At 59.6% G+C, this 15071-nt stretch overlaps 1 protein-coding gene across 1 annotated transcript in view; it reads left to right on the plus strand.

Annotated features, from left to right (window-relative positions):
- LOC140713592 (transmembrane protein 14C-like) overlaps positions 1 to 15071 on the plus strand; it is a 48672-nt gene continuing 33601 nt past the window's right edge. Inside the window, exon 1 of the mRNA XM_073023879.1 lies at positions 1 to 119. Within this exon, the coding sequence (XP_072879980.1) occupies positions 44 to 119 (76 nt within the window). The 5' untranslated portion in view covers positions 1 to 43. The remainder of the gene's footprint in view (positions 120 to 15071) is intronic.

The raw sequence follows: 15071 nt of genomic DNA on the forward strand, positions 1-15071 counted from the left end.
CAGCTGCCCGGGGTGGTGCGCATGCTCACACTGTTGCTGAGACATGGCGGTAGACTGGCTGGGCTTCGGATACGCAGCGCTGGTGGCCTCCGGCGGGGTGTTGGGCTACGTTAGAGCCGGTGAGACTCTCGGGCACCGGGAACGAAATGTCGTGGCTTGTGCGCCGGAGATTTCCTGCGAGAAATATCGGTGGTGGGAGTGTGCGAGGAGCATTGGGGAGCTCACTGTATGTCAGTGAGGGAGCTCCCCTTTCCCAGCGGTGTCACTATGTCAGTGAGGGAGCTCCCCTTTCCCAGCGGTGTCACTATGTCAGTGAGGGAGCTCCCCTTTCCCAGCGGTGTCACTATGTCAGGGAGGGAGATCGCCTTTCCCAGTGGTGTCACTATGTCAGGGAGGGAGATCGCCTTTCCCAGCGGTGTCACTATGTCAGGGAGGGAGCTCCCCTTTCCCAGCGGTGTCACTATGTCAGGGAGGGAGCTCCCCTTTCTCAGCGGTGTCACTGTATGTCAGGGAGGGAGCTCCCCTTTCCCAGCGGTGTCACTATGTCAGTGAGGGAGCTCCCCTTTCCCAGCGGTGTCACTATGTCAGTGAGGGAGCTCCCCTTTCCCAGCGGTGTCACTATATGTCAGGGAGGGAGCTCCCCTTTCCCGCGGTGTCACTATATGTCAGGGAGGGAGCTCCCCTTTCCCAGCAGTGTCACTATATGTCAGGGAGGGAGCTCCCCTTTCCCAGCGGTGTCACTATATGTCAGGGAGGGAGCTCCCCTTTCCCAGCGGTGTCACTATGTCAGGGAGGGAGCTCCCCTTTCTCAGCGGTGTCACTGTATGTCAGGGAGGGAGCTCCCCTTTCCCAGCGGTGTCACTGTATGTCAGGGAGGGAGCTCCCCTTTCCCAGCAGTGTCACTATGTCAGTGAGGGAGCTCCCCTTTCCCAGCGGGGTCACTGTATGTCAGTGAGTGAGCTCCCCTTTCCCAGCGGTGTCACTATGTCAGGGAGGGAGCTCCCCTTTCCCAGCGGTGTCACTGTATGTCAGGGAGGGAGCTCCCCTTTCCCAGCGGTGTCACTGTATGTCAGGGAGGGAGCTCCCCTTTCCCAGCGGTGTCACTATGTCAGGGAGGGAGCTCCCCTTTCCCAGCGGTGTCACTATGTCAGGGAGGGAGCTCCCCTTTCCCAGCGGTGTCACTATGTCAGTGAGTGAGCTCCCCTTTCCCAGCGGTGTCACTATGTCAGGGAGGGAGCTCCCCTTTCCCAGCGGTGTCACTGTATGTCAGTGAGGGAGCTCCCCTTTCCCAGCGGTGTCACTGTATGTCAGGGAGGGAGCTCCCCTTTCCCAGCGGTGTCACTGTATGTCAGGGAGGGAGCTCCCCTTTCCCAGCGGTGTCACTGTATGTCAGGGAGGGAGCTCCCCTTTCCCAGCGGTGTCACTATGTCAGGGAGGGAGCTCCCCTTTCCCAGCTGTGTCACTATGTCAGGGAGGGAGCTCCCCTTTCCCAGCGGTGTCACTATGTCAGGGAGGGAGCTCCCCTTTCCCAGCGGTGTCACTGTATGTCAGTGAGGGAGCTCCCCTTTCCCAGCGGTGTCACTGTATGTCAGGGAGGGAGCTCCCCTTTCCCAGCGGTGTCACTATGTCAGGGAGGGAGCTCCCCTTTCCCAGCGGTGTCACTATGTCAGGGAGGGAGCTCCCCTTTCCCAGCGGTGTCACTATGTCAGTGAGTGAGCTCCCCTTTCCCAGCGGTGTCACTATGTCAGGGAGGGAGCTCCCCTTTCCCAGCGGTGTCACTGTATGTCAGTGAGGGAGCTCCCCTTTCCCAGCGGTGTCACTGTATGTCAGGGAGGGAGCTCCCCTTTCCCAGCGGTGTCACTATGTCAGGGAGGGAGCTCCCCTTTCCCAGCGGTGTCACTATGTCAGGGAGGGAGCTCCCCTTTCCCAGCGGTGTCACTATGTCAGTGAGGGAGCTCCCCTTTCCCAGCGGTGTCACTATGTCAGTGAGGGAGCTCCCCTTTCCCAGCGGTGTCACTATATGTCAGGGAGGGAGCTCCCCTTTCCCGCGGTGTCACTATATGTCAGGGAGGGAGCTCCCCTTTCCCAGCAGTGTCACTATATGTCAGGGAGGGAGCTCCCCTTTCCCAGCGGTGTCACTATATGTCAGGGAGGGAGCTCCCCTTTCCCAGCGGTGTCACTATGTCAGGGAGGGAGCTCCCCTTTCTCAGCGGTGTCACTGTATGTCAGGGAGGGAGCTCCCCTTTCCCAGCGGTGTCACTGTATGTCAGGGAGGGAGCTCCCCTTTCCCAGCAGTGTCACTATGTCAGTGAGGGAGCTCCCCTTTCCCAGCGGGGTCACTGTATGTCAGTGAGTGAGCTCCCCTTTCCCAGCGGTGTCACTATGTCAGGGAGGGAGCTCCCCTTTCCCAGCGGTGTCACTGTATGTCAGGGAGGGAGCTCCCCTTTCCCAGCGGTGTCACTGTATGTCAGGGAGGGAGCTCCCCTTTCCCAGCGGTGTCACTATGTCAGGGAGGGAGCTCCCCTTTCCCAGCGGTGTCACTATGTCAGGGAGGGAGCTCCCCTTTCCCAGCGGTGTCACTATGTCAGTGAGTGAGCTCCCCTTTCCCAGCGGTGTCACTATGTCAGGGAGGGAGCTCCCCTTTCCCAGCGGTGTCACTGTATGTCAGTGAGGGAGCTCCCCTTTCCCAGCGGTGTCACTGTATGTCAGGGAGGGAGCTCCCCTTTCCCAGCGGTGTCACTGTATGTCAGGGAGGGAGCTCCCCTTTCCCAGCGGTGTCACTGTATGTCAGGGAGGGAGCTCCCCTTTCCCAGCGGTGTCACTATGTCAGGGAGGGAGCTCCCCTTTCCCAGCTGTGTCACTATGTCAGGGAGGGAGCTCCCCTTTCCCAGCGGTGTCACTATGTCAGGGAGGGAGCTCCCCTTTCCCAGCGGTGTCACTGTATGTCAGTGAGGGAGCTCCCCTTTCCCAGCGGTGTCACTGTATGTCAGTGAGGGAGCTCCCCTTTCCCAGCGGTGTCACTATGTCAGGGAGGGAGCTCCCCTTTCCCAGCGGTGTCACTATGTCAGGGAGGGAGCTCCCCTTTCCCAGCGGTGTCACTATGTCAGTGAGTGAGCTCCCCTTTCCCAGCGGTGTCACTATGTCAGGGAGGGAGCTCCCCTTTCCCAGCGGTGTCACTGTATGTCAGTGAGGGAGCTCCCCTTTCCCAGCGGTGTCACTGTATGTCAGGGAGGGAGCTCCCCTTTCCCAGCGGTGTCACTATGTCAGGGAGGGAGCTCCCCTTTCCCAGCGGTGTCACTATGTCAGGGAGGGAGCTCCCCTTTCCCAGCGGTGTCACTATGTCAGAGAGGGAGCTCCCCTTTCCCAGCAGTGTCACTGTATGTCAGGGAGGGAGCTTCTCTTTCCCAGCGGTGTCACTGTATGTCAGGGAGGGAGCTCCCCTTTCCCAGCGGTGTCACTATGTCAGTGAGTGAGCTCCCCTTTCCCAGCGGTGTCACTATGTCAGGGAGGGAGCTCCCCTTTCCCAGCGGTGTCACTGTATGTCAGTGAGGGAGCTCCCCTTTCCCAGCGGTGTCACTATGTCAGGGAGGGAGCTCCCCTTTCCCAGCGGTGTCACTATGTCAGGGAGGGAGCTCCCCTTTCCCAGCGGTGTCACTATGTCAGGGAGGGAGCTCCCCTTTCCCAGCGGTGTCACTATGTCAGGGAGGGAGCTCCCCTTTCCCAGCGGTGTCACTATGTCAGTGAGGGAGCTCCCCTTTCCCAGCGGTGTCACTATGTCAGTGAGGGAGCTCCCCTTTCCCAGCGGTGTCACTATGTCAGGGAGGGAGCTCCCCTTTCCCAGCGGTGTCACTATGTCAGGGAGGGAGCTCCCCTTTCCCAGCGGTGTCACTATGTCAGTGAGGGAGCTCCCCTTTCCCAGCGGTGTCACTATGTCAGGGAGGGAGCTCCCCTTTCCCAGCGGTGTCACTATGTCAGGGAGGGAGCTCCCCTTTCCCAGCGGTGTCACTATGTCAGTGAGGGAGCTCCCCTTTCCCAGCGGTGTCACTATGTCAGGGAGGGAGCTCCCCTTTCCCAGCGGTGTCACTATGTCAGGGAGGGAGCTCCCCTTTCCCAGCGGTGTCACTGTATGTCAGGGAGGGAGCTCCCCTTTCCCAGCGGTGTCACTATGTCAGGGAGGGAGCTCCCCTTTCCCAGCGGTGTCACTATGTCAGTGAGGGAGCTCCCCTTTCCCAGCGGTGTCACTATGTCAGTGAGGGAGCTCCCCTTTCCCAGCGGTGTCACTATGTCAGGGAGGGAGCTCCCCTTTCCCAGCGGTGTCACTATGTCAGTGAGGGAGCTCCCCTTTCCCAGCGGTGTCACTATGTCAGTGAGGGAGCTCCCCTTTCCCAGCGGTGTCACTATGTCAGTGAGGGAGCTCCCCTTTCCCAGCGGTGTCACTATGTCAGGGAGGGAGCTCCCCTTTCCCAGCGGTGTCACTATGTCAGTGAGGGAGCTCCCCTTTACCAGCGGTGTCACTATGTCAGGGAGGGAGCTCCCCTTTCCCAGCGGTGTCACTATGTCAGGGAGGGAGCTCCCCATTCCCAGCGGTGTCACTATGTCAGGGAGGGAGCTCCCCTTTCCCAGCGGTGTCACTATGTCAGGGAGGGAGCTCCTCTTTCCCAGCAGTGTCACTATGTCAGGGAGGGAGCTCCCCTTTCCCAGCGGTGTCACTATGTCAGTGAGGGAGCTCCCCTTTCCCAGCGGTGTCACTAAGTCAGGGAGGGAGCTCCCCTTTCCCAGCGGTGTCACTATGTCAGTGAGGGAGCTCCCCTTTCCCAGCGGTGTCACTATGTCAGGGAGGGAGCTCCCCTTTCCCAGTGGTGTCACTATGTCAGGGAGGGAGCTCCCCTTTCCCAGCGGTGTCACTATGTCAGTGAGGGAGCTCCCCTTTCCCAGCGGTGTCACTATGTCAGTGAGGGAGCTCCCCTTTCCCAGCGGTGTCACTAGGTCAGTGAGGGAGCTCCCCTTTCCCAGCGGTGTCACTAAGTCAGGGAGGGAGCTCCCCTTTCCCAGCGGTGTCACTAAGTCAGGGAGGGAGCTCCCCTTTCCCAGCGGTGTCACTATGTCAGGGAGGGAGCTCCCCTTTCCCAGCGGTGTCACTAAGTCAGGGAGGGAGCTCCCCTTTCCCAGCGGTGGCACTAAGTCAGGGAGGGAGCTTCCCTTTCCTAGCGGTGTCACTATGTCAGGGAGGGAGCTTCCCTTTCCCGCGGTGTCAATATGTCAGGGAGGGAGCTTCCCTTTCCCAGCGGTGTCACTATGTCAGGGAGGGAGCTTCCCTTTCCCGCGGTGTCAATATGTCAGGGAGGGAGCTCCCCTTTCCCAGTGGTGTCACTATGTCAGGGAGGGAGATCGCCTTTCCCAGTGGTGTCACTATGTCAGGGAGGGAGATCGCCTTTCCCAGCGGTGTCACTATGTCAGTGAGGGAGCTCCCCTTTCCCAGTGGTGTCACTATGTCAGTGAGGGAGCTCCCCTTTCCCAGCAGTGTCACTATGTCAGTGAGGGAGCTCCCCTTTCCCAGCGGTGTCACTATGTCAGGGAGGGAGCTTCCCTTTCCCGCGGTGTCAATATGTCAGGGAGGGAGCTCCCCTTTCCCAGTGGTGTCACTATGTCAGGGAGGGAGATCGCCTTTCCCAGTGGTGTCACTATGTCAGGGAGGGAGATCGCCTTTCCCAGTGGTGTCACTATGTCAGTGAGGGAGCTCCCCTTTCCCAGTGGTGTCACTATGTCAGGGAGGGAGCTCCCCTTTCCCAGCGGTGTCACTATGTCAGTGAGGGAGCTCCCCTTTCCCAGCGGTGTCACTATGTCAGGGAGGAGCTCCCCATTCCCGCGGTGTCACTATATGTCAGGGAGGGAGCTCCCCTTTCCCAGCGGTGTCACTATGTCAGGGAGGGAGCTCCCCTTTTCCAGTGGTGTCACTATATGTCAGGGAGGGAGCTCCCCTTTCCCAGCGGTGTCACTATGTCAGGGAGGGAGCTCCCCATTCCCAGTGGTGTCACTATGTCAGGGAGGAGCTCCCCTTTCCCAGCGGTGTCACTATGTCAGTGAGGGAGCTCCCCTTTCCCAGCGGTGTCCACTATGTCAGTGAGGGAGCTCCCCTTTCCCAGCGGTGTCACTATGTCAGGGAGGGAGCTCCCCATTCCCAGCGGTGTCACTATGTCAGGGAGGGAGCTCCCCTTTCCCAGCAGTGTCACTATGTCAGGGAGGGAGCTCCCCTTTCCCAGCGGTGTCACTGTATGTCAGGGAGGGAGCTTCCCTTCCCAGCGGTGTCACTATGTCAGTGAGGGAGCTCCCCTTTCCCAGCAGTGTCACTATGTCAGGGAGGGAGCTCCCCTTTCCCAGCGGTGTCACTATGTCAGGGAGGGGAGCTTCCCTTTCCCGCGGTGTCAATATGTCAGGGAGAGAGCTCCCCTTTCCAGTGGTGTCACTATGTCAGGGAGGGAGATCGCCTTTCCCAGTGGTGTCACTATGTCAGGGAGGGAGATCGCCTTTCCCAGTGGTGTCACTATGTCAGTGAGGGAGCTCCCTTTTCCCAGTGGTGTCACTATGTCAGTGAGGGAGCTCCCCTTTCCCAGTGGTGTCACTATGTCAGTGAGGGAGCTCCCCTTTCCCAGTGGTGTCACTATGTCAGTGAGGGAGCTCCCCCATTCCCAGCGGTGTCACTATGTCAGTGAGGGAGCTCCCCTTTCCCAGCAGTGTCACTATATGTCAGTGAGGGAGCTCCCCTTTCCCCAGTGGTGTCACTATGTCAGTGAGGGAGCTCCCCTTTCCCAGCGGTGTCACTATGTCAGGGAGGGAGCTCCCTTTCCCAGCCGGTGTCACTATGTCAGTGAGGGAGCTCCCCTTTCCCAGCGGTGTCACTATGTCAGGGAGGGAGCTCCCCTTTCCCAGCGGTGTCACTATGTCAGGGAGGGAGCTCCCCTTTCCCAGCGGTGTCACTATGTCAGTGAGGGAGCTCCCCTTTCCCAGCGGTGTCACTATGTCAGTGAGGGAGCTCCCCTTCCCAGCGGTGTCACTATGTCAGGGAGGGAGCTCCCCTTTCCCAGCGGTGTCACTATGTCAGGGAGGGAGCTCCCCTTTCCCAGCGGTGTCACTATGTCAGTGAGGGAGCTCCCCCTTTCCCAGCGGTGTCACTATGTCAGGGAGGGAGCTCCCCTTTCCCAGCGGTGTCACTATGTCAGGGAGGGAGCTCCCCTTTCCCAGCGGTGTCACTATGTCAGTGAGGGAGCTCCCCTTTCCCCAGCGGTGTCCACTATGTCAGTGAGGGAGCTCCCCTTTCCCAGCGGTGTCACTATGTCAGTGAGGGAGCTCCCCTTTCCCAGCGGTGTCACTATGTCAGGGAGGGAGCTCCCCTTTCCCAGCGGTGTCACTATGTCAGTGAGGGAGCTCCCCTTTCCCAGCGGTGTCACTATGTCAGGGAGGGAGCTCCCTTTTCCCAGCGGTGTCACTATGTCAGGGAGGGAGCTCCCCATTCCCAGCGGTGTCACTATGTCAGGGAGGGAGCTCCCCTTTCCCAGCAGTGTCACTATGTCAGGGAGGGAGCTCCCCTTTCCCAGCAGTGTCACTATGTCAGGGAGGGAGCTCCCCTTTCCCAGCGGTGTCACTATGTCAGTGAGGGAGCTCCCCTTTCCCAGCGGTGTCACTAAGTCAGGGAGGAAGCTCCCCTTTCCCAGCGGTGTCACTATGTCAGTGAGGGAGCTCCCCTTTCCCAGCAGTGTCACTATGTCAGGGAGGGAGCTCCCCTTCCCAGCGGGTCACTATGTCAGGGAGGGAGCTCCCCTTTCCCAGCAGTGTCACTATGTCAGTGAGGGAGCTCCCCTTTCCCAGCGGTGTCACTATGTCAGGGAGGGAGCTCCCCTTTCCCAGCGGTGTCACTGTATGTCAGGGAGGGAGCTCCCCTTTCCCAGCGGTGTCACTATGTCAGGGAGGGAGCTCCCCTTTCCCCAGCGGTGTCACTATGTCAGGGAGGGAGCTCCCCTTTCCCAGCGGTGTCACTATGTCAGGGAGGGAGCTCCCCTTTCCCAGCAGTGTCACTATGTCAGTGAGGGGAGCTCCCCTTCCCAGCGGTGTCACTATGTCCAGGGAGGGAGCTCCCCATTCCAGGCGGTGTCACTATGTCAGGGAGGGAGCTCCCCTTTCCCAGCGGTGTCACTATGTCAGGGAGGGAGCTCCCCTTTCCCAGCGGTGTCACTATGTCAGTGAGGGAGCTCCCCTTTCCCAGCGGTGTCACTATGTCAGGGAGGGAGCTCCCCTTTCCAGCGGTGTCACTATGTCAGTGAGGGAGCTCCCCTTTCCCAGCGGGTGTCACTATGTCAGGGAGGGAGCTCCCCTTTCCCAGCGGTGTCACTATGTCAGTGAGGGAGCTCCCCTTTCCCAGCGGTGTCACTATGTCAGGGAGGGAGCTCCCCTTTCCCAGCGGTGGTCACTGTATGTCAGGGAGGGAGCTCCCCTTTCCCAGCGGTGTCACTATGTCAGGGAGGGGGAGCTCCCCTTTCCCAGCGGTGTCACTAAGTCAGTGAGGGAGCTTCTCTTTCCCAGCGGTGTCACTATGTCAGGGAGGGAGCTCCCCTTTCCCAGCAATGTCACTATGTCAGGGAGGGAGCTCCCCTTTCCCAGCGGTGTCACTATGTCAGGGAGGGAGCTCCCCTTTCCCAGCGGTGTCACTATGTCAGTGAGGGAGCTCCCCTTTCCCAGCGGTGTCACTATGTCAGGGAGGGAGCTCCCCTTTCCCAGCGGTGTCACTATGTCAGTGAGGGAGCTCCCCTTTCCCAGCAGTGTCACTATGTCAGGGAGGGAGCTCCCCTTTCCCAGCGGTGTCACTATGTCAGGGAGGGAGCTCCCCTTTCCCCAGCGGTGTCACTAAGTCAGTGAGGGAGCTTCTCTTTCCCAGCGGTGTCACTATGTCAGGGAGGGAGCTCCCCTTTCCCAGCGGTGTCACTATGTCAGTGAGGGAGCTCCCCTTTCACAGCGGTGTCACTATGTCAGGGAGGGAGCTCCCCTTTCCAGCGGTGTCACTATGTCAGGGAGGGAGCTCCCCTTTCCCAGCGGTGTCACTGTATGTCAGTGAGGGAGCTCCCCTTTCCCAGCGGTGTCACTATGTCAGTGAGGGAGCTCCCCCTTTCCCAGTGGTGTCAATATGTCAAGGAGGGAGCTCCCCTTTCCCCAGCGGTGTCACTATGTCAAGGAGGGAGCTCCCCTTTCCCAGCGGTGTCACTATGTCCAAGGAGGGAGCTCCCCTTTCCCAGCGGTGTCACTATGTCAAGGAGGGAGCTCCCCTTTCCCAGCGGTGTCACGATGTCAGTGAGTGAGCTCCCCTTTCCCAGCGGTGTCACTATGTCAGGGAGGGAGCTGCCCTTTCCCAGCGGTGTCACTATGTCAGGGAGGGAGCTCCCCTTTCCCAGCGGTGTCACCTATGTCAAGGAGGGAGCTCCCCTTTCCCAGCGGTGTCACTATGTCAAGGAGGGAGCTCCCCTTTCCCAGCGGTGTCACTATGTCCAGTGAGGGAGCTCCCCTTTCCCAGCGGTGTCACTATGTCCAAGGAGGGAGCTCCCCTTTCCCAGCGGTGTCACTATGTCAAGGAGGGAGCTCCCCTTTCCCAGCGGTGTCACTATGTCAGTGAGGGAGCTCCCCTTTCCCAGCGGTGTCACTATGTCAAGGAGGGAGCTCCCCTTTCCCAGCGGTGTCACTATGTCAGTGAGGGAGCTCCCCTTTCCCAGCGGTGTCACTATGTCAGTGAGGGAGCTCCCCTTTCCAGCGGTGTCACTATGTCAAGGAGGGAGCTCCCCTTTCCCAGCGGTGTCACTATGTCAGTGAGGGAGCTCCCCTTTCCCAGCGGTGTCACTATGTCAAGGAGGGAGCTCCCCTTTCCCAGCGGTGTCACTATGTCAAGGAGGGAGCTCCCCTTTCCCAGCGGTGTCACTATGTCAGTGAGGGAGCTCCCCTTTCCCAGCGGTGTCACTATGTCAGTGAGGGAGCTCCCCTTTCCCCAGCGGTGTCACTATGTCAAGGAGGGAGCTCCCCTTTCCCAGCGGTGTCACTATGTCAGTGAGGGAGCTCCCCTTTCCCAGTGGTGTCAATATGTCAGTGAGGGAGCTCCCCTTTCCCAGCGGTGTCACTATGTCAGTGAGGGAGCTCCCCTTTCCCAGTGGTGTCAATATGTCAAGGAGGGAGCTCCCCTTTCCCGCGGTGTCACTATGTCAAGGAGGGAGCTCCCCCTTTCCCAGCGGTGTCACTATGTCAGGGAGGGAGCTCCCCTTTCCCAGCGGTGTCCTATGTCAAGGAGGGAGCTCCCCTTTCCCAGCAGTGTCACTATGTCAAGGAGGGAGCTCCCCTTTCCCAGCGGTGTCACTATGTCAGGGAGGGAGCTCCCCCTTTCCCACGGTGTCACTATGTCAGTGAGGGAGCTCCCCTTTCCCAGTGGTGTCAATATGTCAAGGAGGGAGCTCCCCTTTCCCGCGGTGTCACTATGTCAAGGAGGGAGCTCCCCTTTTCCCAGCGTGTCAATATGTCAGTGAGGGAGCTCCCCTTTCCAGCGGTGTCAATATGTCAGTGAGGGAGCTCCCCTTTCCCAGCGGTGTCACTATGTCAGTGAGGGAGCCTCCCCTTCCCCCAGCGGTGTCACTATGTCAAGGAGGGAGCTCCCCTTTCCCAGCGGTGTCACTATGTCAAGGAGGGAGCTCCCCTTTCCCAGCGGTGTCACTATGTCAGTGAGGGAGCTCCCCTTTCCCAGCGGTGTCACTATGTCAAGGAGGGAGCTCCCCTTTCCCAGTGGTGTCACTATGTCAGTGAGGGAGCTCCCCTTTCCCAGTGGTGTCACTATGTCAGTGAGGGAGCTCCCCATTCCCAGCGGTGTCACTATGTCAGTGAGGGAGCTCCCCTTTCCCAGCAGTGTCACTATATGTCAGTGAGGGAGCTCCCCTTCCCAGTGGTGTCACTATGTCAGTGAGGGAGCTCCCCTTTCCCAGCGGTGTCACTATGTCAGGGAGGGAGCTCCCCTTTCCCAGCGGTGTCACTATGTCAGTGAGGGAGCTCCCCTTTCCCAGCGGTGTCACTATGTCAGGGAGGGAGCTCCCCCTTTCCCAGCGGTGTCACTATGTCAGGGAGGGAGCTCCCCTTTCCCAGCGGTGTCACTATGTCAGTGAGGGAGCTCCCCTTTCCCAGCGGTGTCACTATGTCAGTGAGGGAGCTCCCCTTTCCCAGCGGTGTCACTATGTCAGGGAGGGAGCTCCCCTTTCCCAGCGGTGTCACTATGTCAGGGAGGGAGCTCCCTTTCCCAGCGGTGGTCACTATGTCAGTGAGGAGCTCCCCCTTTCCCAGCGGTGTCACTATGTCAGGGAGGGAGCTCCCCTTTCCCAGCGGTGTCCACTATGTCAGGGAGGGAGCTCCCCTTTCCCAGCGGTGTCACTATGTCAGTGAGGGAGCTCCCCTTTCCCAGCGGTGTCACTATGTCAGTGAGGGAGCTCCCCTTTCCCAGCGGTGTCACTATGTCAGTGAGGAGCTCCCCTTCCCAGCGGTGTCACTATGTCAGGGAGGGAGCTCCCCTTTCCCAGCGGTGTCACTATGTCAGTGAGGGAGCTCCCCTTTCCCAGCGGTGTCACTATGTCAGGGAGGGAGCTCCCTTTTCCCCAGCGGTGTCACTATGTCAGGGAGGGAGCTCCCCATTCCCAGCGGTGTCACTATGTCAGGGAGGGAGCTCCCCTTTCCCAGCAGTGTCACTATGTCAGGGAGGGAGCTCCCCTTTCCCAGCAGTGTCACTATGTCAGGGAGGGAGCTCCCCTTTCCCAGCGGTGTCACTATGTCAGTGAGGAGCTCCCCTTTCCCAGCGGTGTCACTAAGTCAGGGAGGAGCTCCCCTTTCCCAGCGGTGTCACTATGTCAGTGAGGGAGCTCCCCTTTCCCAGCAGTGTCACTATGTCAGGGAGGGAGCTCCCCTTCCCAGCGGTGTCACTATGTCAGGGAGGGGAGCTCCCCTTTCCCAGCAGTGTCACTATGTCAGTGAGGGAGCTCCCCTTTCCCAGCGGTGTCACTATGTCAGGGAGGGAGCTCCCCTTTCCCAGCGGTGTCACTGTATGTCAGGGAGGGAGCTCCCCTTTCCAGCGGTGTCACTATGTCAGGGAGGGAGCTCCCTTTCCCAGCGGTGTCACTATGTCAGGGAGGGAGCTCCCCTTTCCCAGCGGTGTCACTATGTCAGGAGGGAGCTCCCCTTTCCCAGCAGTGTCACTATGTCAGTGAGGGAGCTCCCCTTTCCCAGCGGTGTCACTATGTCAGGGAGGGAGCTCCCCATTCCAGGCGGTGTCACTATGTCAGGGAGGGAGCTCCCCTTTCCCAGCGGTGTCACTATGTCAGGAGGGAGCTCCCCTTTCCCAGCGTGTCACTATGTCAGTGAGGGAGCTCCCCTTTCCCAGCGGTGTCACTATGTCAGGGAGGGAGCTCCCCTTTCCCAGCGGTGTCACTATGTCAGTGAGGGAGCTCCCCTTTCCCAGCGGTGTCACTATGTCAGGGAGGGAGCTCCCCTTTCCCAGCGGTGTCACTATGTCAGTGAGGGAGCTCCCCTTTCCCAGCGGTGTCACTATGTCAGGGAGGGAGCTCCCCTTTCCCAGCGGTGTCACTGTATGTCAGGGGAGGGAGCTCCCCTTTCCCCAGCGGTGTCACTATGTCAGGGAGGGAGCTCCCCTTTCCCAGCGGTGTCACTAAGTCAGTGAGGGAGCTTCTCTTTCCCAGCGGTGTCACTATGTCAGGGAGGGAGCTCCCCTTTCCCAGCGGTGTCACTATGTCAGGGAGGGAGCTCCCCTTTCCCAAGCGGTGTCACTATGTCAGTGAGGGAGCTCCCCTTTCCCAGCGGTGTCACTATGTCAGTGAGGGAGCTCCCCTTTCCAGCGGTGTCACTATGTCAGTGAGGGAGCTCCCCTTCCCAGCGGTGTCACTATGTCAGGGAGGGAGCTCCCCTTTCCCAGCGGTGTCACTATTGTCAGTGAGGGAGCTCCCCTTTACCAGCGGTGTCACTATGTCAGGTGAGGGAGCTCCCCTTTCCAGCGGTGTCACTATGTCAGGGAGGGAGCTCCCCATTCCCAGCGGTGTCACTATGTCAGGGAGGGAGCTCCCCTTTCCCAGCGGTGTCACTATGTCAGGGAGGGAGCTCCTCTTTCCCAGCAGTGTCACTATGTCAGGGAGGGAGCTCCCCTTTCCCAGCGGTGTCACTATGTCAGTGAGGGAGCTCCCCTTTCCCAGCGGTGTCCACTAAGTCAGGGAGGGAGCTCCCCTTTCCCAGCGTGTCACTATGTCAGTGAGGGAGCTCCCCTTTCCCAGCGGTGTCACTATGTCAGGGAGGGAGCTCCCCTTTCCCAGTGGTGTCACTATGTCAGGGAGGGAGCTCCCCTTTCCCAGCGGTGTCACTATGTCAGTGAGGGAGCTCCCCTTTCCCAGCGGTGTCACTATGTCAGTGAGGGAGCTCCCCTTTCCCAGCGGTGTCACTAGGTCAGTGAGGGAGCTCCCCTTTCCCAGCGGTGTCACTAAGTCAGGGAGGGAGCTCCCCTTTCCCAGCGGTGTCACTAAGTCAGGGAGGGAGCTCCCCTTTCCCAGCGGTGTCACTATGTCAGGGAGGGAGCTCCCCTTTCCCAGCGGTGTCACTAAGTCAGGGAGGGAGCTCCCCTTTCCCAGCGGTGGCACTAAGTCAGGGAGGGAGCTTCCCTTTCCTAGCGGTGTCACTATGTCAGGGAGGGAGCTTCCCTTTCCCGCGGTGTCAATATGTCAGGGAGGGAGCTTCCCTTTCCCAGCGGTGTCACTATGTCAGGGAGGGAGCTTCCCTTTCCCGCGGTGTCAATATGTCAGGGAGGGAGCTCCCCTTTCCCAGTGGTGTCACTATGTCAGGGAGGGAGATCGCCTTTCCCAGTGGTGTCACTATGTCAGGGAGGGAGATCGCCTTTCCCAGCGGTGTCACTATGTCAGTGAGGGAGCTCCCCTTTCCCAGTGGTGTCACTATGTCAGTGAGGGAGCTCCCCTTTCCCAGCAGTGTCACTATGTCAGTGAGGGAGCTCCCCTTTCCCAGCGGTGTCACTATGTCAGGGAGGGAGCTTCCCTTTCCCGCGGTGTCAATATGTCAGGGAGGGAGCTCCCCTTTCCCAGTGGTGTCACTATGTCAGGGAGGGAGATCGCCTTTCCCAGTGGTGTCACTATGTCAGGGAGGGAGATCGCCTTTCCCAGTGGTGTCACTATGTCAGTGAGGGAGCTCCCCTTTCCCAGTGGTGTCACTATGTCAGGGAGGGAGCTCCCCTTTCCCAGCGGTGTCACTATGTCAGTGAGGGAGCTCCCCTTTCCCAGCGGTGTCACTATGTCAGGGAGGGAGCTCCCCATTCCCAGCGGTGTCACTATATGTCAGGGAGGGAGCTCCCCTTTCCCAGCGGTGTCACTATGTCAGGGAGGGAGCTCCCCTTTTCCAGTGGTGTCACTATATGTCAGGGAGGGAGCTCCCCTTTCCCAGCGGTGTCACTATGTCAGGGAGGGAGCTCCCCATTCCCAGTGGTGTCACTATGTCAGGGAGGGAGCTCCCCTTTCCCAGCGGTGTCACTATGTCAGTGAGGGAGCTCCCCTTTCCCAGCGGTGTCACTATGTCAGTGAGGGAGCTCCCCTTTCCCAGCGGTGTCACTATGTCAGGGAGGGAGCTCCCCATTCCCAGCGGTGTCACTATGTCAGGGAGGGAGCTCCCCTTTCCCAGCAGTGTCACTATGTCAGGGAGGGAGCTCCCCTTTCCCAGCGGTGTCACTGTATGTCAGGGAGGGAGCTTCCCTTTCCCAGCGGTGTCACTATGTCAGTGAGGGAGCTCCCCTTTCCCAGCAGTGTCACTATGTCAGGGAGGAAGCTCCCCTTTCCCAGCGGTGTCACTATGTCAGGGAGGGAGCTTCCCTTTCCCGCGGTGTCAATATGTCAGGGAGAGAGCTCCCCTTTCCCAGTGGTGTCACTATGTCAGGGAGGGAGATCGCCTTTCCCAGTGGTGTCACTATGTCAGGGAGGGAGATCGCCTTTCCCAGTGGTGTCACTATG

Source organism: Hemitrygon akajei, chromosome 20 (genome assembly GCF_048418815.1).
Source record: "Hemitrygon akajei chromosome 20, sHemAka1.3, whole genome shotgun sequence".
NCBI lineage: Eukaryota > Metazoa > Chordata > Chondrichthyes > Myliobatiformes > Dasyatidae > Hemitrygon > Hemitrygon akajei.